The 27,960-nt window shown below is 45.1% G+C and overlaps 1 protein-coding gene across 2 annotated transcripts in view; it reads right to left on the bottom strand.

Moving 5' to 3' along the window:
* The window catches only part of GLB1L2 (galactosidase beta 1 like 2), a 74,238-nt gene that overhangs the window by 27,432 nt on the left and 18,846 nt on the right, over positions 1–27,960 (bottom strand). For both annotated transcript variants that reach the window (XM_082201409.1, XM_082201410.1), the window contains exons 3-8: positions 26,465–26,662; positions 25,000–25,068; positions 18,732–18,827; positions 16,164–16,272; positions 14,358–14,450; positions 5,864–5,945 (exon numbers count right to left, since the gene is read on the bottom strand). In XM_082201409.1, coding sequence (XP_082057535.1) covers positions 5,864–5,945; positions 14,358–14,450; positions 16,164–16,272; positions 18,732–18,827; positions 25,000–25,068; positions 26,465–26,662 — 647 coding nt within the window. The remainder of the gene's footprint in view (positions 1–5,863; positions 5,946–14,357; positions 14,451–16,163; positions 16,273–18,731; positions 18,828–24,999; positions 25,069–26,464; positions 26,663–27,960) is intronic.

Genomic DNA, 27,960 nt, shown 5'->3' with positions numbered 1-27,960 from the left:
CCAAGGGCAAGGCCCTTCCTAGCCTCAGCAGCAGGAAGCAGACGTAAAACTGGAACAGGAACGAACTGGCCAGCTCTCCCAGGTTGCTTCCAGGAGACCCGTTTGTTGAGCATTCATCCTGACCGGTGTGTGGGGAAGCCAGGTGAAGGTGGCCACTTACTGAGTGTTCATTCTGACAGGTCTGCAGGGAGCTTTTACGACTTTGCATCAAGCAAGCAGAACCCCACACTTCTCCATCTCTTTTCTTATCATGAAACATTCAATTTGGGTGGAGAAATTGGTTTGCTTCATAAGAGCACCAAATACTGGGCAACCTGAATTTGCTGGTATGTGATTGAATCCCACCACAAAATTGCGACAGTCGCTAGAAGCACAGGGGAGGGCGGGGAGAAAAAGAGGAGGGAGGGTTCATCACACATTTGACTGCCCTTGCATAACGAGAAGAGCTTGCTGTATCAGGCCAGTGTCCCATCTAGTCCAGCATCCTGTTCTCAGTGGCCAAGCAGAAACCCACAAGCAGGACCTGAACTCAACAGCACTCTCCACTCCTGCGGTTTCCAGCAATTGGCATTCAGAAGCATTCCTGCCTCTGGCAGTAGAGGCGGACTATAGCCATCGTGACTAGTATCCACTGATAGGCCTTATCCTCCACAATTTAGTCCAATCCTCTTTTAAAGCCATCCAAGTTGGTGGGAATGGATTCCAGTGTTATCTGCTTTGCAGCCACAAATTGGCTGCACAATGGCAGTGGCTCATGGAAGGGTGTGCGGCTTCTCTTTGTGCACCTTGAATGAGTCATGCACGATGCGTGGGATGCGATACATGGAGGAGGCCATCGAATGACACGTTTTGCATGTAAAAAGGTTCCAGGTTCAATTGCTGGCATCATCAGTGAAAAGATTCCATGCAACAGGGCTGCAAAAACAGAACTGAGCAGAGACTATGGATGGGAGACCCTGGGCTAAGGTATGGGCAGCCCTCCAGACCTCTCTGCCTGGCCCTCAGTATTCGCCATAGGTCCTGCCTCCAGCTACACCCCTGATCAGAACTGCTCTGCCCCCTCACAGAGGGCTTTTGCACTATGGTGGCAATAAAAGAATCAGAGTTGGAGGGGACCACGAGGATCGTCTAGCCCAACCGCCTACAATACAGGAATATTTTGGTGGGGCTCGGACCCATGGCTCAGAGATTAAGAGTCTCATCATGCTATACCAACTGAGCAAACCACTGGCAGTTGAAATAGGCAGCAACTCGGCCAGATGAACTAAAGGTCTGATCCACAAACCAGCATCATATCTCCATATATACAAAATGTCTTCTTGGGTAGGTAAATTACAAAGGTCTAGCAGCTTGCTCTTTAAATACAGTGGCGCCCCGCAAGACGAATGCCTCGCAAGACGGAAAACTCGCTAGACGAAAGAGTTTTCCGTTTTGGAGGTGCTTCGCAAAACGAATCTCCTATGGGCTTGCTTCGCAAGACAACAATGTCTTGCAAGTTCCTGCTGGGTTTTTTTCCTCCCCCCCCCTTTTTCTAAGCCGCTAAGCCGCTTATCAGCTGATCCGATCAGCAGATAAGACGCTAAAAGCCGCTAATAGCGCTAATCCGCTAATCCGTCAATGGGCTTGCTTCTCAAGACGAAAAAACCGCTAGACGAAGAGAATCACAGAACGGATTCTTTTCGTCTTGCGAGGCACCACTGTAAAACAAAAAACAAGCAAACGCTGATTGTTAAGAAAGTTGATTTTTTTTAGGACAACTATGTTTAAAAAACTCAGGGCTCTGTCAAAAGATGGCCTGGTCTGCAAATTCCACGGTGTCAATGGGAATCATCAGGAGGACAGAAAAGCCAGGGTCCTTTTTTCACCTGCAGGCAAGAAGACAGGCACCCTCCTCTTCTTTCCTCTTCCAAGCATGCTTTTTATTACCTCCGCTCTTTGTGTGTTCTCACAGCCACCTTGCCTCTGCCGCATCACTCAGAGCCCTAGTTATTCCGCACTCCTGATTACTTGACATGTTGACTCTAATGAGCAGATTGTTGTGACATCCGAAGCATGAGCTGGGATCAAGGCGCGCTTGTCACATGAGCCCGATGGAGGAGACAACTCCAAACAAGAGAAACGAGTGCGCTCTCAGGCAGTAAACACATTTGCACAGGAAGCAGAGCAAAGCTGAACTGATCTCCCCCCCTTACTTACTTACACACACACCCCACTGATCCCCATCTCCCACTGACAGGGAGAGAGTGACCCCGTGTGGACAGGGCTGGGAAGTTCTGTCATTTAAGAAGAAGGTGTCAGGCCTGGATGGGATGCAACAGGATGCTAGCCAATTCCCAGGGACAGGCTGTGCCACCTGTACTTGTATTTATAAACAATTAAATAAGTTTCCTCATAAAATAACATAGTGTACGTACCTGGATTTTAAAAGGGCAAATACTGTACTCCAATAAGAGCTGCTAAGTTGTTATTATTATTTAACAAATACAAGCAAAGAGTAATTGCAAAAGATCAATGAGCAGCAAACTCTGCCATCTTCACATCCACAAAAAAATATTAGAACTAGAGGTGTGCCCCCCAAAACTGAATCAGGTCAATTTGAGTCCTGGGATCTAGCCAAATTGCACCAAGGCAGCCCTAGATGGCCCTAGGTTGGATCGGGTCCACCTGGAGCAACCTGAGATTGTCGGGGGGGGGGGTCTTCTGATGGGAGGGTGCAGAGGATACACGCAGACACCCTTGTGTGTGTTTCCTTCGCCACCCACCAAACCACATGTTTAATTAGGAGTTAAAACCCTGCTTAAATATATGGTCAAGGGGCACTAGGGAGAAAGGGAAAGTCATGTTTCCATCTCCTCCTTCTCCCCAACCCCCCCCCCCCAAAAAAAATTCCAAATCAGTTTAGGACCTGCATCAGGAGCAGCCATGGAGCATAGCCTCTCTGAAGCATTGGGTTGGACCACAGATCAGAGCAGGGGACCTGTGGACAGCCCTAATTAGAACCTTTTGTGTGTTGAGGGCCACGCTTCCTTGGGGGTAATGTGCTGGGGGCCACAGGATTTTATCCTGCTCACCATAAACAACCAGATCAAGCCCTTTTCCTAGAGGGAAGTAAAAAAAATTACAACTCCACCTCTATGAACGACCTTCCCTCTTTTGCTATCCTTGTGGCATTTTGCCTTCGCTTTAAGAACCCATTTAAAACAAAGGGTGAGGGGGTGAAAGGAGGGGGTTCCATTATCAGCCTGCAATTCGCTTGCACAACTTTAATTAAGCCTTCTGGTTTTTAAGCTCCAATTTAATAATGAAAGGGTGCACTGAGTTGTTACAAAAAAGGAAGCAGGGGAAACCAGCTAAGTGGCTTGTACACGAGGAAAACAGTTTTGATTTTTAAAATACAAAAAGCCATTTCAGCCCATTAAACTTAATCCTGAGAGGCTTTGAGTACTTTGGTTGCACCACTAAGAGTTAGCATGAGATGCAGATACAGCTTGTGTTTGGATAAGACAGCATTACACACTCTTTAAAAACACATGCACACCATAGTTTTGTTATCTGAAACGTAACAGTATAATAAAAGAAATCATGTTCCAAAATAGTCTATTTAATTTAATCCTTCTTGTCCCCGATGTGTCCTCATAAAACTATGTCCTCATAAAACACTCCCCTTAAAATGTCCTTCCAGCTTCCCAGAACCCCAATACCAGGATGCCCAAATGACATGACTAGGGTTGTGTATCACACTACACATTCAAAGCATGGAGCTCCCCTCCCAAAGAATTCTGGAAACTGTAGTTTATCACCCACCCACCCAGTGAAAAAAATGTCTCTGTTCCATCATCTGATTCTTCTAGGCCAATCACAAGACTGTGGCGGTGAATGCCAATACGCTCCAGCCATTCAGTGACTCCCAACACTGCTACCCACCTTGATCCTCAATTTCCAAGGGGGCATGAATGGAGAGCAGCAATAACCTTAGGCTTTATTCTATACGGTTGAATGATTCAAATGGCTTCCTCCCCAAAGGGTAAGGGATAGAGAACTTGCAGCCCTCCAGATGTTGATGAAGTCCAAACTCCCATCAGCCCCAGCCAGCCTGGTCAGTAGTCTCAAGGGCCACAGATTCCCCACCCCTGTTTTAAGCAGAAAGAAGTTGTCCAAATCATAGGCATGCAATGGCAGACAAAACATACAGAAGTGTTACACCAGGGATAGCCAAAGTGGTGGCCTTCGGATGTCCTATGACAACCATCATTCCGAACCACTGGCTAAGTTGGCTCAGGATAATTGGAGCTGAAGGCCAATGACATCTGGAGGCCTCCAGTATGGCTACCTCTGAGACACACTTTGACACAGTGATACTGCCAAGCCAAGGCCCTCAGAGGGGAACGAGCACAGCCTCCCATTGGACCAGCCCTGCCACTCAACATCAGCAACCGCCAGCTGTTGACAGAGGGGCCGGCTCTCAATCTTCTATCAGACTTCCATGACTCGTTATCATAAGATGTTTAGCATTTTGATTTGATTTAGTGTTAAGTGGTTTCTGCAATTCTGATTGAGTTAGGTGCCGTGAGCATGCTAATGGAGAAAAGCACATTTAATAAATAACTACCTTTTTTAAAAAATGGAAGCCCACATTACGGAGCCGGAAAGTTTAAATGATATGTTCAGCTTTCATGTAGGGTCAGAAGCCACTGGGGGCAACAGGCAATGCACATGGCATTGAGATGGCAGGTTGGGGCTCACAGTCCACTAATTGAGGATTGGGTCCTAATAGCTATACACAAATTCCCTCTGCTTTTAAGCCTTACACTGACTTGGGTCTTGAGGCTTGCAAGCCTCTTCTACCTCAATGAGAACTAGACACCGCCTTTGACAAAAACAAAAACCTAATAACTCCATAAAAACCTATCACGTTCCTTCAAATAATGTGAGTTCAGCTATGCAAATGTCTAGGCCACACCGTTGGGATTCTAGAGAGCTAGCATTTACACTCCCTCACCCTATTCCCACAAAAGCAGGAAGCAAGAAAGGCTGTGTCAGCTTATTTCCACCAGCTAACCAGACTCAAGTTTATGGAGCATGCACTGTCTCACTGAAGATCTCTAAAATTCAGCAAAGCTGAAACTGTGAAGGAGACTGATGGCCAGGAGAGGTAAAACAATAAAAACCACACAATATGTAGCCAGCTTGAAAAAGCAAAGTTATGAGGCACAGGACACTACAAACTGGAGGCTGAAGAAGATGGAGAAGACCAGAGAGGTATCTGAGAGGTCCAGGGCTGGGGAATGAAGCTGGAAAGTGAGCCAAAGTGGAATTCAAGAGATATCGAGTGCGGGGATTAGATAGCCTTGAAGCAAGAAGTGCAAAAGGCCATCACTCTCAAAACATGATCCCTGCCCCCCGCCCCAAAGAGCTTTAAATCCAAAACATTCCCAGGCCACATGTACAATATACAGTCCAACCCGAAAGAGACAAAGCAGGAGTGGGGACCCTCGGGCATGTGGGGGGGGGGCATTAAATGCAGGCCTCCCTATCTGGCCATTGGGGCTCTTCTCCCCACAAAGTTGCCCATTCCTATAAAGTAACACCTTAAGTCATCCCCTACTCAAGTGCAATTGATAGCTAAGTGCTGCACAACTCACAGCTGCTAATAACACACAAACACACACACACACAGAGAGAGAGAGAGAGAGAGAGAGAGAGAGTGTGTTTGATTGATTCCCATTCCCTATTTGCAGAACTTGCTCTATTAACTATGGCTGGGAATGGAGACTCTGCTAAAGATTCATACACTGGGCCATTTGTGCCCCCACCCCAGGTGTGCTCTAGTCTACCCATTCCAACACACCACAATGCCACGTACCTCCTGACACAAAGCCAGCGGCCAGCCCATCTTTATTGTCAGAGGTCATCAACAGCTCCACGATCTTCCTTTTTAACAGGGCCTGCACATGGAGGGGAAGAAAACACACACATTATGTTGGGAGTCAACACTGATGTACAGAAGGGAGCTTTCATGATGGATAAGGCTAGCAATAGACCTTCCAGTATCAGAGACCGTATGCTTCCAGATACCATTCACTGGGAAACAACAGCAAGAGAAGGTTGTTGTGCTCATCTCCTCTGAGCTTCCCATGGGCATCTGTTTGGGAACAGAACGCTAGACGAGGTAGGCCTTTGGTCAGATCCAGCAGGGTTTCTTCTGAGCTCAGGTTGGAGGGCAGGCTAGGGCTCTTGGTGTTGCTGACCCTGGAGCTGAACGGGACTCTGATTTGAAGTCCCTGGGGTTAGTTGCTGTAGGTGGCAGGCGCCCACCAGAGATCCTGAGACACTCGGGCCAATTCCTGCTTTTGATGACCCAAGCCATAATAGTAGTAGTAGTAGTAGTAGTACAGTAGTAGTAAATGATATAGGGGGAAAGGCATTAAAAAAGTGAGTGGTTTATATTATCAGTGGACCAGCATAGTCAAATTTTCTGGCATCTGAATATATATATTTCTATTAATATTTATGACCATTTTAAACTCTTTCATATGACCAAATCTTATTTAAGAAAAAATGTATGTCTTTTACCCAATCACTTCGTACACTTGCTTAAACCTGCAGCTCTAAACTGAGTGTGTCACATTTTGCCCAGATGCACATAAAAACAAGTTAAGATTCTTTGACATTTGCTAAGTTTCTTAACAAGTGTCAGGACTGGAGGTTCCTTCTGAGCTTCTGCTGCCCCACCCCATTGGCCCTGGCCAACATTGCAGCAGGCAGGGCATTCTCTGTTGAGCAAGAGATACTGATACCTCGCCCTGCAAATTTGTGCCCATCACTGATACTGATGTTGCTCTCTCTCTCTCACACACACACAACTTCAGTGCCACCTTCTTACTTACTTACGAAAGCAAATACACACATACTTAACATAAGAATACAAAAAGAAAACTTGCTAACACCAGACAGCTGATACAGGATTAGTATAGCTTTTAATTTTCACTAGGGGATTACAACATATTGAGTCAAGATGATATCTGCAACTTCTAATGAACAATCTGCTCCTGTGCAAACAGACTCCATTGTTATCCTAATAGGTGACAATTATACAGCTGCCAATATACTAGCCTTCCCCAACCTGGTGCCCTCCACATGCTGTCAAAGTGCAAACTCATCAGCCCCAGCTGGCTGATGAGACTTGTACTCCAAACCTTCTAGAGATTGCCAGGCTGGGGAAGGCTGCTAACAACCACTGATTTGTACCAATTTAATCCGCCCACACTTTCAATGAAGTGCTGGGCAACCTGACGCTCAAGTTCATTATTATTTTCTGCAGGTATGAGGGTGAGAGCATCACACAACGTAAAGTCACAACAAAAGCTGCTGGCTCTGTGCTAAAGCACCAGGCTCCCACCTCATCCGAGCAGCTTATATTGCACACCACTCAGCCTCCAGGCTTAAAATCAAGTGAAGCATCCACCTGCTGCCACGGGAGGAGTCCTTTGCATATTTGCTGCATTGCACCACTTTGTTCCAAGGAAAGAAATGGCTGAGGGGGTGCATTAGTGAGCAAACACCAAGTTCCTCCGTGTCATCTCGCAAGGATCATGGAACCCATGGTTGTTGAGTCAGGTTGACCCAGCTATTAAATCTCCTAAATAGTAATGTGGCCCATCAGGGGCATTTAACACAGAGGGAGGAGAGAGAGAGAGAATCTTTCTACCCTCATCTGCAAGGGGAATGCAGTTGAAAGAGGGGGCGAGAAACTAATGCTGTATGCAACCCTTTGCACTCAGTGGGATGTATCTCCAAGTAGGCATGCATAGGGCTGTGCTGTAAAATGATCTACGGGAGGGGTTTGCAGCTAGCTGGGCCTCTTGGAACACAGACTGGAAACCACTGAGGTACAGCCAATGGTGGAGTGGTAAATCTTGGTGCTAGAGGTTGTAATAGGGTTTCTCATAGTCACAGCCCCTAGGAGAGTCCAAAAATGCAGACAGCTGTGTTGAGCACACACACAGCATAATATCCCATCTATCAGACTCAGCTGAAAGCCACATACTAACATTGTAGTTGGCAAGGTGGCTCTTGGCTTGGCAGACTTAGGTTCACATACCTGAACCTGATTGTTTGCTTTGCCTGATAACAAACCATAGATAACACTCATGGTTTGACCGAAACAAACCACAAGGCCAAGTTCAGACAGTACAAACCAGGCTCTGTTTTGTTTTGACTGCAGTGCAGCCACAGAAGAAGTGGGGGTGGAATGGCACTGGAACTTTTGAGCGCCACACTGCTCATACACATTAAACCATTGTTTGTTTTACACTATAGCTTAACATGACATGTGAAGCGGGCTGCTACCTGAGCCAGACCCATCTCACAGGGTTATTATTATGAAGCTAAAGTGAGATATGGTAAGCCCTGCTCAAGGGGGCTCACATCAAAAAGTTTTACATTTTCAATTAAAAGACACAGCAAAACTTAATTAGTCGCATAAACAATAAATTAAGGAAAACATTTCACATGAATAAATGCACAGCAAAATTAAACAATCCTCTGATAACGGTAATAAAAGTCTAACAAATGCAAGAACATAGTCAAGATGAATAGCGAAACTGATGCAACGCCAAGAATAAATTCTGACTCCAAGCAATAACCTCTAAGCAATATCCCATCCTTGATGGTCTCTAGACATCCTGAACTGCAGAAGCATCCCTTGTAGCTGGAGTCAGCCAAGGTCCCTGCCCTCTCAGGCCAGGTAAGCATGGACCAGATCAGCAGCGAGCGGGTCTTGCAGGGCTCACAATAAGATATAGCCATGAGCAAATTCTGTTAGTTAAAAGAAGTGAAGCATCAACACACAGGGGTGTTGTATTCATGTCATTATCGGGAGTGAAGAGCTGTAGGCTTCAACACATACTTGGCTTGCAAGGCGATGCAAGGAAAACAAAAATAGGAACAGGCAAGAGGGCCCAGGTGTGTGCATGCTCTAATCAACATATTGGGAAGTTGATTTGAATGCCTGCTCGCATATCTTCTGCAAGGTGTAGGTGGCAGCAAGAGATCTCAGCTAGAGAGAAGCCAAGAAATCCAGAAAACGAGAATATCGGGACCAGATTATGTGAAAAATGCCTGGTGCAGCCACAGCATGCTGCCTTGTTCAGATGAATGCTCTTTTGCCCACCATGTGGGAGGAATGGGACAGGAGCTCATTTTAGTTCACATTTATTGTTATTTAAATTATTTCATAAAATTTCTACAACGCTTGATTGTTAAAAAACCTCAAAGCAGTTTACAAAAAGATTTAAAGGCAAATAGTTTGAGAACCAAAGCACAGCCATCCTTCAAAATTTGCACTTGTACAAATGTTACAATGCAGTTCTCCAGCCAAAAAATGCATGTATTAGGGGATGAGAACATGAAAATGAAGATATATTACTGAAAATAAAATACAAACATGCATAAGATTAGTGGAAATGGCTTGCAAAAATGTGTGTGTTAGTGAAGACTGCATAGAAATATGTGTCTATTTAGAGAAATGTGGATTAAAATGCTGGTGAATCTTCATGGATGTTTCTTTTTTTAAAAAAAATACAGAAACAAATTGCTACAGAAATGCGGGGAACTGAATTTAAAAGGGGGGGGGGGAGGATGAGAACCCAAGAGAACCAAAACTGACAGACCCTTCATCACCATTTAGCTCCATGCAGGCAGAGAGAGAAAGAGAGAGACAGAGAAGGCGGGGACAGACATCTCCATGAAAACCAGAGAGACTTTGATTGGTCATTTCAGGCAAAGAATTTACATGCTGGGTCACCAATCTTCAACTATGGACTGCAACAGCCTGCAGTTCTACAGCAGAGGAGCCATCTCAATTAAGGTCTCTCCTTCCTCCAGCTGTGAACAAAATAGGATATAGGATGTACCAGCCTCTGATGCTGAGTGGGAGAGATTGGGAGCCACATCACTCCTATGCAACTTTCCCCATCTGCAGTCAGACAATGGTGGAATTACAAGAAAGAGGATTAGGAGCCTCGCTGTGTGACTCCTTGGCTGAATGCCTGCAGACTGTCTAGTTGGGAGGGAGAGAGAAGGTGATTTCAACCAGATCTAATTGGCCAGGGGCCTTTTAGTGTTACGACACCTAAACTGGTCAGGAGGGAAGATACTAAAACCCCAGGATTTTAGTAGGCTGAATCAGTGAAGGCTGATTCGCGCATTGCATTTTGTGTGTGTGTGTACAACAGTTCACATAAGGAGCTGACAATTTCCCTTGATTTCAATGGGGAAATTTCTAATGCATTCCTGACTATGGAATTTTGGCTGGAAAATGTTGAAAAAACCCGGGAAAACCATCTGAAACCTTGCAAAAAGCAAACAAGGAAGAGAAAATGCACTCTTATTCATCCTAGCTCTCCTTCTCCCTTCCTCCCTTTCACCACAGCTGCCGCAGACCAGCAAAACACAAAATGTAAGGCTTGTTTAAGGCTGCTTGTTTGTTTACAGAACTACACGCAAGTCTGGCTGTTTGGATATCTGAATCTGCTGCGTGTATTGTGAGGTCTGCAGGTACTATTTCCTTGTGTTTGGATAAGTGAATTTTTGTATAACTTGTGTTTGGATAGTGGAACCTGTGTGTACATGCACTTATTAAGAGACCAGTTTTGGCTGCGGCTCCCACTTGTTCCAAGGATGAGTTCTAGTTTAACAGCCTTTTGACATGAGATGCAGCAGGAAACCTGGATCCGCTGCTGCAGAACATGGGGAAAAGACTGTTAAATGGGACACTGAACAGGAGGGATGTATCAGAGGTCCAAAGGACTCCAGAATGGGAAAATGTACCAAGAGGTCGAATCTCTTTAAGGTAACAGATGTCTTTGGGGCAGCTGGCAAGTCTGGAGATGAAAAGGTGGTCACACAAAATCAGGAGTACTCAGCATGGTGGTCTCCTGATGTTGGACTCCAACTGCCATCAGCTCCAGCCAGCATGACTGATGGTCAGAGGTGATGGGAGCTGTCATTCAACAACATCTGGAGGGCACCTCTGAGGAAGACCATCAGAGTCAAAACACACAAGGGATGTCAAAACTGATTCTGCTAATGAGGACAGGCTGTCAATACATAAGTAATTGAATTGCTATGGTTCACTGTATTTTAATGTGAGACTATCATTATTGTGACACGGGTGGCGCTGTGGGTTAAACCACAGAGCCTAAGACTTGCCGATCAGAAGGCCAGCGGTTCGAATCCCCGCGACAGGGTGAGCTCCCGTTGCTCGGTCCCTGCTCCTGCCAACCTAGCAGTTCGAAAGCAAATCAAAGTGAAAGTAGATAAATAGGTACTGCTCCGGCGGGAAGGTAAACGGCGTTTCCATGCGCTGCTCTGGTTCGCCAGAAGTGGCTTAGTCATGCTGACCACATGACCCAGAAGCTGTACGCCGGATCCCTCGGCCAATAAAGCGAGATGAGCACCGCAACCCCAGACTCGGCCACGACTGGACCTAATGGTCAGGGGTCCCTTTACCTTTACCTATCATTATATTGACTTATACCATACTGCCCCCCCCTTTTTTGCATTCAAGTTTCTTAGAGCTAAGCAGTGTTTCCTTTTTTGGTTTTTGTGGTCTTTGTCCATGGATTATAGAACTGAAGGAGGCGGAACGAGCTGCCTTCATCCCACCTCGCTCAGGGTAACAATATCAGACAGGCCTAAGCTGCTTCTGCTTTATGACAATGGCGGGATGTTCAGCAGACAGCTCCCTTGAGCAGCTCTTTTGCGCCTAAAGCAGCCATTGTTTCCCTGAGACAATGCTCGGTAAAGAAATAAAATAAAATAAAAAACTGGCAGTGACCTTAACAAGGCCTCTGGCAATTAACCTTCTGCTGCGGTGCTGCATTGGAGCCAGCCGAAGAGAGAAAGCTGGGTGCGGCTCAGAGAGGATTTGCCAAGCTAAAAATGGTCTTCTCTGGGTGCCTGCCAACTCCGGTGCTTGCCCAGATTGCAGGCAGGGCCTGTGGAAAGATCCGTGCTGGACGAGGCAACAGAGGGAAGCATTAGTAAAATTAGCCTGCCCTGGGCTGAGCTTCAGATTACAGGGGTTTACAAGGCAGTCTAGGTCGGACAGGCAAAATAATCTCTCGCAAGCAAAAGCCCTAAGTTTGTCCACAGTGCCAAACGCTCATTTCACTGCTTTCTGCCCTCAGGCAGGGAAGTGGGGGATGCATCCACTATACAAAGCCTCTTAAATAAGGGGCTTATCCACCCCTTTTCTTCTGCTCCACTTGGACTTTGTGGGCTCCCCACGTTCAAACTTTCAGTACTATTATCATTTATTTCCATTAATAAATCACGTCCCATGAGACATCCCAAGGCGATTTAAAGTGCAATAAAAACATACATGGAACAATTGCATATCGAAAAACACCTGAGACACGTGTATGTACATGTGCGTGTGTTTCGTTTGTTTCATAAAGTTTATACACCACTCGACTGCAAGAAACCTCAAAGCGGTTTATAAAAAGATAAAACAAGAAAATTCAAGGAAAATTCACATCCCTGCTTTAAAGCATACAAGTTAAAATACTAAACAAAATAAAATTTCTAAGCATCTGAGTAGGCTTGTCTAAACAATAATGCTTTTAGCAGGTGCAGAAAAGAGAGCAGTGAAGGAGCCTGCTTGATCTCAATGGGGAGGGAGTTCCAAAGTGAAGCTGCTGCTGCCGCTCTAAATGACTGAGTTTTTACAAATGTGGAAGGGGTATAATTAGGCACCTGCAGAAGTGCCAATTCCAACAACTGAAGCAGTCAAGTGGGCACATATGGCATAGGCAATTTCGTAGGTAAACTGGTCCCAAGTTGCTACACGGACACGTTTTATTTATACCAAGTTGTTACACACATCCAGGACTTGCTGATCAGAAGGTCGGCGGTTCGAATCCCCGCGACGGGGTGAGCTCCCGTTGCTCGGTCCCTGCTTCTGCCAACCTAGCAGTTCGGAAGCATGTCAAAGTGCAAGTAGATAAATAGGTACTGCTCCGGCGGGAAGGTAAACGGTGTTTCCATGCGCTGCTCTGGTTCGCCAGAAGCGGCTTAGTCATGCTGGCCACATGACCCGGAAGCTGTAAGCTGGCTCCCTCAGCCAATAAAGCGAGATGAGTGCTGCAACCCCAGAGGTGGCCACAACTGGACCTAATGGTCAGGGGTCCCTTTACCTTTACCTTTACCTTACACACACATCAATAACACATACATAAAATTGATTCAAATCCAGTACAGATACCAACTAGGATAAATGAAGTGGGGGGGGGGATGCCTTGTGCTACAGCAGCTTCCCCTGGCCACACACATACACACACACACACACACACACACTGTGTTTGAATTGTTTGATTGTGTTGACTGTATTAGCGCTGCATTTAAAATGGATGGCTGTGAGCCATCTCAAATTGACGGAGAGGCAGCACAGACATTTAAAAAATATAATTAGCTCTGTTATTTTGGGGGTTACAACACAGTTGGATAGTTTAGTCACTAAAAAAATAATACTTCTGTTTGATTTAAAAGGCACCCTGATTTAATATAACACAATATCACTATTTGTTTAGAAAATGTATTATTTTCAATGCAAATACTTCCATTAATACCTGGAATGCCACAGGACTCCCCACCCTCCTTTGCTCCATTGCAAGTTCACAGTGAAACCTTACCCGTGCTTACTCAGAAGTAAGTTCAACAGATAAATGTATATAGCAAGGGTAGAGAACCCTTTTCAGTCCAAGGGCCACATTCCCTTCTAGGCAATATTCCGAGGGCCACATGGCAGTGGTGGGCAAGTCTACTTCTCTACCCTCCATCCAGACAAGCAAGAGGCATTATTGAAGTTCAAGGCCACATTCCAGCCAGGCAAGTTCATTCAGGGCTCAGAGCAGATCCATTGAAGGGTGTGACATGGGGAGAGTTCTAAGGGCCAGATACAGAGGGTGGACGGCACCTTTGACCCCCAGGCATGAGGTTCCTCACCCCTGGTGTACAGCAATACAGCTGCAACCCTGTATCACTTATTTAGGAGGAAAGAGGAAAAAGGAAAGGATTGAAGTAAATCAGGCAGGACTAATGGCAGAGATGGGGAGGCTATAGCCAAAGCGTCTAATTTTTCAGCTCATGTTTGCAAAGCGGAGAGGAAGAAAGAAAGGGAGGGAGGGGAGAGAAAGAGAGAGAGATGAGAAGGCACAATGTATTACTATTTATTATGTGTTGTTGTTATTAACAATTGTATACCACCCTATGTACCTGTAGATCTCAGGGTGGTTCACAGTACAGGCAGGAACATTAAAAACACACATAAAAATGAGGCAAAGGGAGCACTTTACCTGTTTGATGTACATCATGTAATCTGGGTCTTCAGCATAGGAGCCATATTCATTCTCTACCTGGATGGCAATGATTGGTCCTCCATTCTTGTACTACCAAAAGAGAGGAGGAGAGAACACATAAGACAGAGGTAGCCAACATGGTGTCCTCCAGATGTTCTTTGACCACAACTCCCATCATCCCTGACTACTGGCCATTCTGGCTGAGGCTGACAGGAGGTGGAGTCCAACAGCATCTGGAGAGCATCATGTTGGCTACCCTTGGCATAAGCCAGGCTTCCTCAACCTCGGCCCTCCTGATGTTTTGAGACTACAATTCCCATCATCCCTGACCACTGGTCCTGCTAGCTAGGGATCATGGGAATTGTAGGCCAAAAACATCTGCTGGGCCGAGGTTGAGGAAGCCTGGCATAAGGTATCCATCTGTCTCTGGCTGGTCTAATCCAACTATAAAGACTTATTGAGAAAGAGAACTTGCAGATAACTGTTAAGGACCTTGCTTGTTGGTTTGATCCATTGGCTAGATTGGCTCTGAACTGGAACTTCAAACCACGACTTCCAGGGCCAATCTGGGGAAGTCCCCCTGGTTTTGCACCACTACAGATTGGAGGAGGAAAATGTATATCTAAACACTCCTTAAGTCACAAAATCCCTCCTTGAACACGTGCAAGCACGTGCGCACACACACACACATCCCAGAGAAGTGCATTCTCTTTGTATTATCCTTCTACATGCAAAGAACTTTAGACACAGGAAAAATCCAAACATGCCATGCTGAAGTGGTGTGTCACAGAAGAGCTGCACTACATGCCTTTCCTGAATGTGTAAGCTGGCTCTCTGCCATGAATGATAGATGGTTGTGGAATGATCAACTGTATCTCTGCCTTGGTTCTCTATCTGCAAATGAATGAGACTCCCTTAACAGTCTCCCCTGCTGGGCTGCTGAGTTTAATGCACAGAGGAGTACAAAGTGCTTGGCTACCTCCCAGGCTTGTTGTGAGAATGAAGAAATTAAAGTCCTACACAAATGAAGCTTCTGCACAGCCTCCGTCACATCTTACTTGTGTGAAAGGGGCATCAGGTGATTATCTGGGAATGAAACCATGCTCTTGTCCCTACCCTGTCGGCACAGGGCACGTTGCCTGGGCTCTGCCTCTAGATGTCCACGAATTAACTACCTACTTCACATGAACAGTACATGAAAACAGTTACAGCAAAAGTTGTACAATCTTTCAGCTCAGCTATGAACACTACAGTAGCTTTGGAAAAATCATATTCCCCTAGCCAAGGCTCTCCAAGTGTGAGATATGCAGGTTATGAAGAAAATTAAAAGCATCACAGGGCATTGCACATTTAGAAGTTATTGCACAATAATAAACATATAGGTAGCACAGTTGCATTGATTGCAAAGGTGTTTCAAGCACAGAACAATGCAGGACTTTAGGACAACCTTGTTTATGCTGTTTGCTCCCATGGCTTACTATGGTGGAAGCAGCTGGGAAGCAGCTGCCTTTTGATCTCTGCACAATACCCCAGAATGCCTGACGCAGCTTTGCCCTAGAGCAGCCTTTACCAAACTGGTGCCAGCCAGGGGCTGTTGGACTACAACTCCCATCATCCTTGACCACTGGCTGTGTTTGTTGAGGCTGGTGGGAGTTCCAGTCCAAAAGGTCTGGAGAAGACCAGGTTAGGGAAGGCTGTTCCCGAGCATGGCCAGAAAACCAGAATGGCAGAGGCAGCTTCCCAGACTCCAATCACTGTTTCCAGTGGCTTAGCAGCCGCAACGTAGCCCATGATCTGATTTACCTGAAGATGGACTACCTCACGCATCAGGCGATCAAAGTAGTCATCCACGGCCTCTGTGAAGCCTTTGTACGTTGTCCTCAGTTGCATTTCGGGGTCTTGGAGCAACCAGCTATGGAGGGAAAAGGACCAGAGCTTGTGAGAAGGTAAGAAGAGCTGTGCTGGATCAGACCAAAGGAACATCTGTTCCTCCAAGCGGCCAATCAGGTATCTTTGGGAAGCCCAAAAGCAGGCTAGGCCACATTTGGTCCCCAGGCCTAAGGTTCCCCGCCTCTGCTCTACAAGCTAGAGCGCAGAAGAGGGACAAATTGTTAAAGTTAAGGATGGAGAGCACAAGTGGAATGTTGGAAGCAGGAGGTGGCATGCTGGGGAAGATCAAATGCAGGTGGCGTGGAGCACGAAAGGATGGATATGTGTTTAAATTATTACTATTTAATATTTATTGATACCCTGCCCGTTTCCCTTACAGGGAATGAGTGGAGCAGGTCCATGTGGGGGAAATTAAGAATATTTGAAAACTGCTAGCCTTCCTATGACTTAAGGCATCTTTGTACTGCAGAATCTAAACGGGTTTAACAGTTATCTTCTCTCCCCACCGAGCCCTGGGGTTGGTAGTTCAGGGTAGAGGGGTGGGGATGGCAAGGATTCCCAGCCCTATCCTGGTGCCCTTTGGATGTTGTCAGACTCCAACTCCCATCAGCCCCAGCCTGCATGGCCAAGGGTCGGGGTGATGGGAGTTGTAGTCCAACAACATCCAAAGGGCACTGGGTTAGGGAAAGACTTCTTTATGAAAGGCAGTTTGGAGGTTCCATCCTCCTTACAAATCCTTTTAGAATGTAGAGGAGGTGGGTCTGAGGAATGGAGAAGGAACAGTTGTCACAGGTACTGTTAAAAACACAATGAGAGTCATGGAGACAAGAATTAGTAGTGGACAAGGCAGTGGGATTGGGAAGGGGGAGGAATGGGGATGTGACAGTAGATGAGCTGATGCAGAGTGGAGTCAGTAGGAAGGAGTCTAATGTCAGAGTGTTCCTGTTACCACCAGGAATAAAAGGAACATTTGTTCGTGGAGTCTTCTGGTTTCAGTTATTCACAGGGAAAGAATTTGCAACCCCCCCTCCCCCCGCCAGCATTATGCACAAAAGCAGTTGATAGCGTTCCAGAGAAAATGGGTATAGGCACCCATAAGAGGAGGCAGCGAAAACAAGGCATATTTGTTCACACTTTGCATAAAAAAGAGGAAAGAAAAAATGTCTTGCTCTGAACGCTAAGCATTTTCCTCCTCTCTTCTCTGCAAAATAATAAAGGGTGCAAAGCAATAATTGCCACACATATGATACTTTGTGGGTTTTTGGAATAAGTCTGCAAAACTTGCATGCTTTAATATGAACATCCTAGTTGAGGGAGAGGAGAACCGTACACAGTGCCTTGAACTCTATGGAGGAAAGATGTGATTTAAATGTAATAATAGTATTTATTTTAAAATCAGCTAGTCCATTCACCCCATTGCTGATGCATGAAATCACTGTTCAGATTTCCTGCACTGGAAGAGGGTTGGACAAGATGACCTTTGAAGGTCCGTGCGACTGTTTCTGTTTCCTATGTAAAATACCATCCGTGTAGGAATATTGCTATGTACTAAGTCAGGGAATTCAGCAAAGAACCCTGGGCTGACTTTACCCTGTGCCCTGCTTTATCCTCAAGGTGCCTCTCTCAGCACCTCTCTCAGCCTCCCCATGTGCAGGAGCGAATCTCTAACATCCTTGAGCTGTTTTCTGGGTTTGCTTTGCATGTGGACTTTCTTCATCTCCTACCTCACCCCGTGGGAACCTCCTGTTGATGCAAACGGGAGCGCAAATGAGAGGTTTCAAGAGCGCAGCATAGCCGCTGGGATCCTCTCCTGGTTACCAGATCTCGAGGGAGCTGCTGTCACAAGCTGCTGGTCTCCACCTATTTATTTCCTCCAGTCATCTTTCCCACCAGAGGTTTAGCCTCTGCAGAGAACCTTTCGGGTAGCGGATCTTCCTTCGTTCTGCTCTCATGTCTTCTCTCCCCCTTTGTGGTAAACTGGCGTGAGACATTTATGTCTATTTTGATGCTGCTGCATCTTTTATTTATTTAAAATATTTGTGTACCCTGTCTCTCCTGCTGTCTGACGCAGCTTACAGATTCAGTTAAAGCAAATCTCTTCAGATCAAATATGCAAAACCAAACTATATTTGAAGTAACTCCATGAAATTGCTCCTACCCATCTTTATTATTCTTCTTAATATTGAAATGGTGTTCAAAAATAAGAGGTAGAAACCCAGTTTCCCAGGGGCAACAAGGGAAGTACAGGAAGGAAGTGTGCATCAATGCCAGCCTTCAGCAACCAGCGGCCCTGTATTTTGGACTGCAACTAGCCATTTCAGAATCGCCAGACTTTCTTCATTTTCCTAATTAAGAGTCTCTTCCCTGAAGTCCTAGTGGGCAGTAGGAATTGAGAGCCACAGAGCCAGGGTTGACTGCCATTCCAAAAGACAACCAAAACTAGATAGTTTTATCTGGGCAGTTTTACCTAGATAGACTTACCTGGGCAGACCACCAAGGTCCCACTCGGAGCAAATATAAGGTCCTGGACGCAGAATCACCCACAGCCCAACTTCTTCAGCTGTCCTAAGGAAAGCCCTGGAGAAGGAAACAACGTTAGGCAGAGTGAGGGAACCACAAAGCTGGCAGGAGATGTTGTAAGGAACAGCAACTAGCAAACCTTACAGATCTGGAGAACAATGATCTAGAAAGATCCCACAAGCTGTAGTGATAAAAGCATTGGCTTTTAAAACTGGTTGCTTCAAATCAATATATGAGAACGTCACTCCATGTTTCTCCAACACCGACTCCCTTCTCAACATGTTCTCTCTCCCATTCCGCTCTCACCTTTGCTTTTTCTTCTTTCCCTTCTTTCTAAAGACTACTTCCTCTTCTCCCATCTAAAGTCTATTATAGCTGCTAGCCCACTACATTTCAAAACTTTATGCTTGTCTTTGCCTCTCTTCCCACTGGCCAGTTTGTCTGTGACATTGGAGCATCTCAGCCAATTACAGCCCAAGGCTTCACTACTACCACAAAATCCCTTAGATGCTTAGCACATTAAAATGTAGTTAAACTGCAAATGAACAGCAGCAGTTTATCCTTGCCGGACATCAACCATCGGATGAGCCCATATGTTTTGCATTCTGCCTCTAGAAAAGGCCAGCCAAATGCCTTGGGAGCTCAAATGCAAGAGAAGACCCCTTTCCCAAACACTTTAGCTTGGAAAAGAAACAAAAGAGCAGACAGGAAATACGGTGCAAGTACAGCCATCTGATGGCTTTGTCACACTTTAACTGCATGCTCAAATCTCTGTTTCTCCCCAGATTTTTTTACCACACTGCCACAGCCACATCCCAAGTCTGGAGCCATTGATGTGATGGAAGGTCACATCCCCTAGAACATCACCTGTGACAGGGTCTGATCCCCTCAGTGGAATCAACAAACATAGGTAACATTAAAATCACAGACCACGCCCCAGTAGAAGTCATTGTTAAAATAGGAGAAGGAACACAAACCACCCCATCATGGTCCTTCAGCCCCATCCTAACTACAAACAAACAAATTAGAGAGAGTCTCACAAAAACCCTCCAAAACTACTTCAAAGAAAACTATGTAAACAATATAACAACCCCCCTCCTATGGGACGCAATGAAAGCGGTCACCAGAGGAGCTTGCATAAAAGAGAAAACATTCCTTAAAAAACAAACCTCCTCAAAAATTAGCAAAACAGAACAAGACATCATAGCCCTCTCATCACGCTACAAACAAACAGGATCTAAAAAACTCCTCAAACTTATAGAACAAAAAAGGAGAGAACTAGACTCCCTAGAAATTAACAAAACAATGATCAACATTCTATACTCTAAACAACGTTTCTACGAATATGGAGGGAAAAACTCCAGATTACTAGCAAATAGATGTAGGAAAAAAGCACTCAAAACAAGAATACACTGCATCACCAAAAAAACCGGCAACATAACATTCTCCCCTGAAGAAATAACCTCAGAATTTGCAGAATTCTACTCCAACCTATACACCTCCCATAACCCACCAGAGAAGGAAATCAGAACATTTCTAGCAGGACTAAACATGCCTACCCTAACTGATGAGGAACAGGAATTCATGGACAGCCCTATCACCCCAGAGGAAATAGATGCGGTCCTCAAAAACCTGAAACCACACAAAGCCCCAGGCCCAGACGGCTTCACAGCAGAATTCTATAAGAAATTCAAAGAACCCTTGATGCCCTACATGACCCGCCTATTCAACGACATCATAAAAGGGGGCCCCATCCCCAAAACCTGGACCCACTCCAGAATAGTCTGCATCCCAAAACCACTAAAAGACAGCCTCAAAGTCGAATCATACCGCCCAATCTCATTAATAAACCAAGACTACAAGATCTTCACATCAATCTTGGCCAACCGCCTAAAAATCTTCCTACACAAGTTAATAGCCCCAGACCAGACTGGCTTTGTCCCTGGCCGCAATATAACAGACCCCATCAGGAAACTACTGAACCTGATCGAACACAGCAAGGCAACCAAACTCCCATTGACAATTATGTCCCTAGACATCCTCAAAGCCTTTGATTGCTTGGAGTGGAAATACATACTAGCAGTACTAACTAACATGAAATTTGGTCCCAACTTCCTACAAACCCTCAAACAAATATATTCCCAAGCCTCAGCAAAATGCAGAACTAACAATATGGATTCTAACACTATAGCTATCCAAAGAGGCACAAAACAAGGATGCCCACTGTCTCCCTTCTTATTTATCCTGGCTCTGGAACCCCTAGCAATCCGCATCCGAGCAGCCGCAGACATCAAGGGAGTGGAAATAAAAGGCAGAACCTATAAATTAGGGCTCTTTGCAGATGACCTAATGGTCACAACACCAGACCCCATAAGCACAGCAACCTCCCTAACCAGAGAACTCAACACATTTGCAATGGTGTCGGGCCTACAGGTAAATTTTACAAAGTCAGAAGCTATGTGCTTCAACACCCCTCCGCACACCCAAAAAGAACTCACGAAGGTAACCAAAATAAAACTTTGCCACACCAAGTTCAGATACCTAGGGGTACAAATAACCAGAAACCTCAATAAATTGTACCTCCACAACTACAAGCCCCTGTGGCGACAAATTAACAAAGACCTAAAGAGATGGAACAACATGAACTTCACTCTCTCAGACAAAATAGCCCTGATCAAAATGATCACACTCCCAAAACTAACCTACCTATTCCAAACCCTCCCAATCTGGATCCCTTCAACCCAACTTCGCAGTTGGCAGAGAAAACTACACTCTTTCATCTTCTCACATAAAAAACCAAGAATAAACCCCAAATATCTGCACCTCCCCACCTCAGAAGGAGGATGGGGAATCCCCAACATAGAAACATACTACAATGCCAACCAAATACGCCATATAATCCCATATATACTAGAAGATGAGACAAAACAATGGGTACACCTAGAGAGGGACACAATTGAAAACACCTGCACCACAGCATACCCACTCCTCCCAAACAAACTAAAGAAAATTCCCACAACACTTAACAGGTACACACAGACCATGCTCAAAGCATGGAAAACACAAATAGGCAAACTATCCCCAACCCCATCCCCACTAATCCCCCTGGCGTACCACCCATTATTCCACCATGCAGCACAAAACCTCAAGATAAAAACCTGGCGAACCAAAGGCTTATATCGCCTAATAGACTTTTATAAAAATAACAAACCCTTGTCAACACAAGAAATACAAGACAAACTAGAAGAAACCCAAATGCCCTGGTTAACAAAACACCAACTACATGCCCTCCTAAACAACCCAACAGTAAAATCAGCAGCAACTAGGCCCCTGACAACTTTCGAAAACCTCCTCCTAACAACAAAGGGAAACGGTAAAGGGACGGTATCCGCAATATACAAAATACTACTCCAAAATCCCGCAAATCCCCTAGACGCAATCAAAAAACAATGGGAGAATGACATAGGCTATGAGATTAACCCCACTCAGTGGACCAGAATGTGGTCTAAACCCCCCTTTAAATCCATATCAACGAAAAGAAAAGAACTCACACTGAAACTCACCTACAGGTGGTACCTAACACCAAGGAAACTAGCGCTAATACACCCAGGAACCTCACCAAAATGCTGGAGAGGGTGCACCTCCACAGGCACGTACCTCCACATGTGGTGGGAGTGTCCCAAAATCCAACTATTCTGGACAACAACCATACAAGAAATATGTAAAATAACCAAGCAAGTAATAGACATCACCCCAGAATTGGCCCTACTTAACATCTTCCAAGACAACAATACCCATTTACACCACAAAGAACTCATAACCCACCTACTTTCAGCAGCCAGAAACACCATAACCAGACACTGGAGAGACCTGTCAGGAGTAAGCATGGACCAATGGTACCAAATAGTATGGGAAACAGCCCTACTAGAAAAATTAACTAACAAACTGAAACTGACACGGGGACAAACAGAAGAAGACGCCTTCACCCCGGTATGGCTCCCCTTTATCACATACACAGCCCAACAGGACAGTGACAATAATCCACCAACAGCATACAAATCAATATGGCTAAACTGATCCAAAACACCCACCCACCTCACCCACACACAAAAACAAAGATCACCACAGCCAATCGCAAGCAAACAATCACACCCTAGGCCAACCCCAACCTCTCTCACCACCAAAGGAACACAAGTGAACAACACAAGCAACGCTGACACCAAACTCTACATACATTAAACATAATAGAAACACCGCCACCCGACCCCACCCCTATCCATCCTCCCTCCCTCCACCCCCTCTCTTTTTTCTTTTTTCTTTTCTTCTCCCCCTAATGCCTCAACAAAAGAAATGGATTTGTAAAAATGTTACATGGGGGGGAAAAAATACGAGGCACTACACTCCTGTAAAACAAGAAAATCCTGAATAAAAAAAAACAAAAAAAAAAAACATCACCTGTGACTTGGGCCAATTGCAAAACAATGATACAAGCTGTACGCCAGGGACTCAGTTCAGCCTACAGCAGTCATTCAAAGTTGGGACTATCAGTCGTCAACCATGTGGACCTTCTCTTGCCAAGGATGCAATCAAAATTTCAGACCGACAGAAACTGGAAATAATGAGGACTGAAGCATTCTATTCTTGGGCTTCTATCCAAAGTAGCCCCAGATATGTTTCTCTGTTACAAGGATTTTTCCTTCCCCAGTATGCCCCCTAAATCTGTTGGGTTTTCCCCAACACTTTGTAAAAGATTTGGGGAGGGCACAGAATATATGGCAGGGCAGGGAAAAGAAGCAGGAGAAGGAAGTTCCATTGCACAACTATAAATACAGTGGTACCTTGGTTGTCAAACTTAATCCATTCTAGGAGGTGTTCAACTCCCAGAACAGTTTGAAAACCAAGGTGCGGCTTCCAATTGGCAGCAGGAGCTTCCAGCACTCAGTTGGAAGCTGCAGAAATTGCGCTGGATGTTCAGCTTCCAAAAAAAGTTTGCAAATTTACTTCCAGGTTTGCACTGTTCGAGAGCAGATTTGTTCGGAAGCCAAGCCATTTGACAACCAAGGTACCACTGCACTTGCACTAACAGAAGGAAGGCACTGAATACCTCCTGCTGTATCCTGCGGTATTTTAATACATCCTTTGTAAACATCCTAGCCTGGCTAACATAAGAAACAGCCCAAGATTCCTGCAACTACTGAATGGAAACCAAAGCCATATGAGAATGCCGTAATAAATTTATAGAGAACTTGGAAACCTTTATTAATTTTTGACACGTTAGACTGCACCCTTCAAAAGGTGTAAGAGGCTTAACTGAAATGTTGCAAAACTATACCAAATTGTACAGATTATGATTTGGGGAATGCATAGTGATATCCAACCAAGTCACATTCCGGTGACAATGGTGGGCTCATGTTACTTAAGAGTAATACTCTATTATGACTGCTGGATATTCTATGACTAGTGCTAGATATTACACATGGAATGAATAGGCGCTTTAAAAAAGGATTAAATTATAATTTATTATTTGTGATTGTAAAGAAAATTAAGTTAATTTTTAAAAATGTAAAAAGATTTGAGGTAGATGCAGCTTTGGTCTGAGCTGGGAAGGAATGAACACTGAGCCTTAAGCAGGCTTTATCCGGCACAGAGACAATTCAGCACCTGTTATTAACAAATGCTGACTCGCCATATCTTTCTTCCTCTTACTTAGTCCCTTATGGATAGGGTTGGCAGACTCTGAACAAGCTTTATTGTCAAATGGAGTGGAGAAACAAAAGATTGCTATGCAGGGCATAAGCCTGCAGAATTGCAGGGCAGGAATCTCCTTATTAACTCATCTTTAACTCATAGAGCTGGAGGGAAACTATTCATACTGCTCCCTGAAGATCCTTCCTCTCAGCTTAATTCGTGTCTTCACAAATTGAGCTTTGAAAAATTTCCACTTCTAAAGGGATAGAGCACAGCTCCCTCCCAGTCTCTCTCCCCGCCCCCGGCCCCAGATCTTCTTCTAGCATTACTAACCCAAACAACAAACGCCCCCCAATGTCTAATGTTTTGTAAACTACAAACCCCGCTCCAATACTCTGCAGCCAGGACAGAGAAATTGTCCCAACTGAATAACATTATTTGTTTACAATAAATTTGATTTCTCCGGTTGCAGAATTTACTTGTGTGTGGGTTTGTTTCAGCCATGGACTGTGAGATCCATACTTCAGATCAGGATAGATACCTCAGATCCAGGTTTCCTCGGAAGTCAAATTTCCCTCTTACTTCCTCGTGAAGATTCCATGGGACATACCTGAAAGACAGAATGAATTAGCTGCCAGTTTCAACGCTGGTTTTGGGGTCAAGCAAGGAAATCAGCTGACTATCCCCACTTCACATCCCATAAATCTTTCAGAGCAACAATAGCCAACTGATGGTGTGTGAGGTGAATTGGGGCCCCCAAAGCAATTTTATCTAGCTGCTGGAGGCTTTGCATAATAATAATAATAATAATAATAATAATAATAATAATAATAATAATAAAGTGTGGTAAAAAGTTTGCCAACAGTTTTGCTCTTTTGGAAAAGAAAACCAGTGATCAAGTTGTAAAAAACATAAACATTACTCTCCTATGAATTTTGTATGCAATATACATGCAACCCACTCGAAGAAGCTGTTAAGTCCTTAACACCAGGTGACATCAACTTTTAGTATGGAAATCAAGACAAGGGAGACGTCAAAAGGTGCACACAGAATGACTTATTAGCCCAAAGTTTATAAATCAGTTGTTCCCAAGGAAGGCTTAACAGGCAAATAATATTTATAACTGAAGAATGATGGGTGAATCTATCCATTTCTACTCCGTGTTGCAGATTTTTACCCATAACTGTAGTATTTTTGCATTAATCTGTTGATATTTTTTGAATCCTCTCAAAATATGTATTTAGTACGTATTTGTAGGCACATTTCTTTCAGAATACCTGTTTAAATACATACTTTTGGTATAACTTCCAAGAACAGCATCACAACATTTGGAGAAGTACAAACTCCAATGGACAGCTCATCTCTGATCAGGAAAAAAACTATGAACTGTTTTGTTTTGGAATTCACAGAGATTGGATTGCTTAAGCATCCCCTCTTTGAGGTCTTCTGTCTTTCTCTTCTTTTTGTGCACTGGAATCTTCCTTCCTTTCCTTTCCCAGCTCTATCACAAAGCCTGCCTTTTGGTGAGGGTGGTTGGCTTGTGTGACAACACACGCCCCCACAGTTCAGTGTCCCCAATTTAGAGAAGAGAATTTAAGGGAAGGGCTGTAGCTCAGTGGCAGAGCACATGTTTTGCAAGCAAAAAGGCCCCAGGCCTGGGAGAACTGCTTGTCTTAAACCTTGGAGAGCCACTGCCGGTGTAGACATTGGTACAATTTCATGTGGGTGGCATGGAAAGGAAAAATGGGGTAAAGGGTGGCAGAAGAGAGAAAGGGAGCAGCAGGAAGATATGTGGCCTCATACACATTGGGTACTTGGCCTTCAAAAGTTTATGCCAGTGGGAATGTGACCCTCAAAAGTGGGGGGGGGGGGGTAATTCATCTCTGGTGTAGAGAGATGCCACCAAGCTAGATGCTCCGACTCTGTGTTAAGGCAGCTTCCTATCATGTTCCCATGAAGTCAGCAGCTACAAACTGGACTGAGCCTGCAGTAAGGGCAGCACTTACGTCGTGAGGGTGTTCAAGCCGCAGGCCTTCATCTTAATCAAGCGGTCTTTCCAGTATTCACGGGGGATGCGGAAATAGTGCATTGAGCCTCCAAAGATGCGAAACTCCTTGCCCTCCAGCAAGAACTTAGAGTTCCTGGCCTGCAAGCCATGGATCCTGCCCCGCAAGCGCATGGGGACCAGGCCACTCCAGTTAAACCTAGAATGGGGGGAAAAGTTCAGGGGTAGCACAGCCAAAGTCAAGACATAGAGACTTCCTGGAAAGTGACAGCTAGTTTGACTTCTTGTCAAAGCGAGCTGGGGAACACTACCAAGTCAGATAACAGAGAAGGGTTGTGTGGGTCTTTTAGGCACTCTTCGGTATAGTTCTTGCTGAAAAGGCAAGGCTGTGCCTGGGCCATGCTACTTTGAACTGCATGTTTAAAAACTAGCTCTTCAGGAAGATCAGGAAATAACCCTTGTCCCTTACATCCTGGTTTTATATGTACAAATAATTATACTGGATGGCAGGTGGGGCTAAACCTTTGGTCCAAGGTTCACATAGTTAGTTAGCCCTCCAAGGATGGGATGCCAGCAGGGTGTGTGGCCAAGATATATACAGACAGGCAAGCACACAAACACATTTAGACAGCCAATCAGCAGATGAGCAGATGGCAACATGGGGCTGGTAAGAGAGGTTACTCACCTCCTAGCCCAGAAATGGGAAGGGAAACCACACTCTCTTCTGCATTTGCCCCCAAGCACAGTACTGGGTTTCCCCCCTTCTCCTAGCTCAGCACTGCGATGAAAGCAAAAATGAAGCAGAAGAAGCAGGATCCTGCCATCTTAGTGCTGCAATGGAGAGGAAAGCCCCATCTACTCTGCAAAGGTCCTCTTCTCCCGAGGGAGACACTATTGCTAGGAGGTCTAAGAGCAGAGGGAGAAGAGGTGCCTTTGCATTGGGAGATTTTGCTAGAATCGAGCAGGCTGTAAGTGCCTTTGATAGCTGCATCTAGCATGTGTTATGGGTTCACCAACCCTGTTGTATGGATGATGATGATGATGGTGTGTGTACACACACACACACACACACACACAACTCAAGTCTAAGTTTAAACAATCTGTGACCCATCAGTCAGTCAGTCAGATTCTTATCCTTATGTTCCTCCAAAAGGTTACAGAAGTGACCCTGCCTTATCCTCACAATCCTGTGGACTACATTACAGTGAAAGATAGTGTCTGGCCATAGGTAACCCAGTGAGGTCCATAGCTAAGGAAGCATCCAACACGGTACAGCACTGGTCCACCAAGGGCTGGACACACACACCCCTCCGCATCTTTTCAAGAATCCAAAATAGAAGTTTTTTTCTGAATCCTTAGTGTTCAGCTTTGGGGTGGCGGTATTACTTATGTAACCTGGTGGTCTAATTCAGTGTTTCCCAACCTTTTTTGGGCAAAGGCACACTTGTTTGATGAAAAAAATCTCGAGGCACACCACCATTACAGCCCTGTGACAGT

This window comes from Podarcis vaucheri (genome assembly GCF_965113315.1).
Source record: "Podarcis vaucheri genome assembly, chromosome: 15".
In the NCBI taxonomy this organism is placed as follows: Eukaryota; Metazoa; Chordata; class Lepidosauria; order Squamata; family Lacertidae; genus Podarcis; species Podarcis vaucheri.
This window is presented reverse-complemented; position numbering and strand designations above follow the sequence as displayed.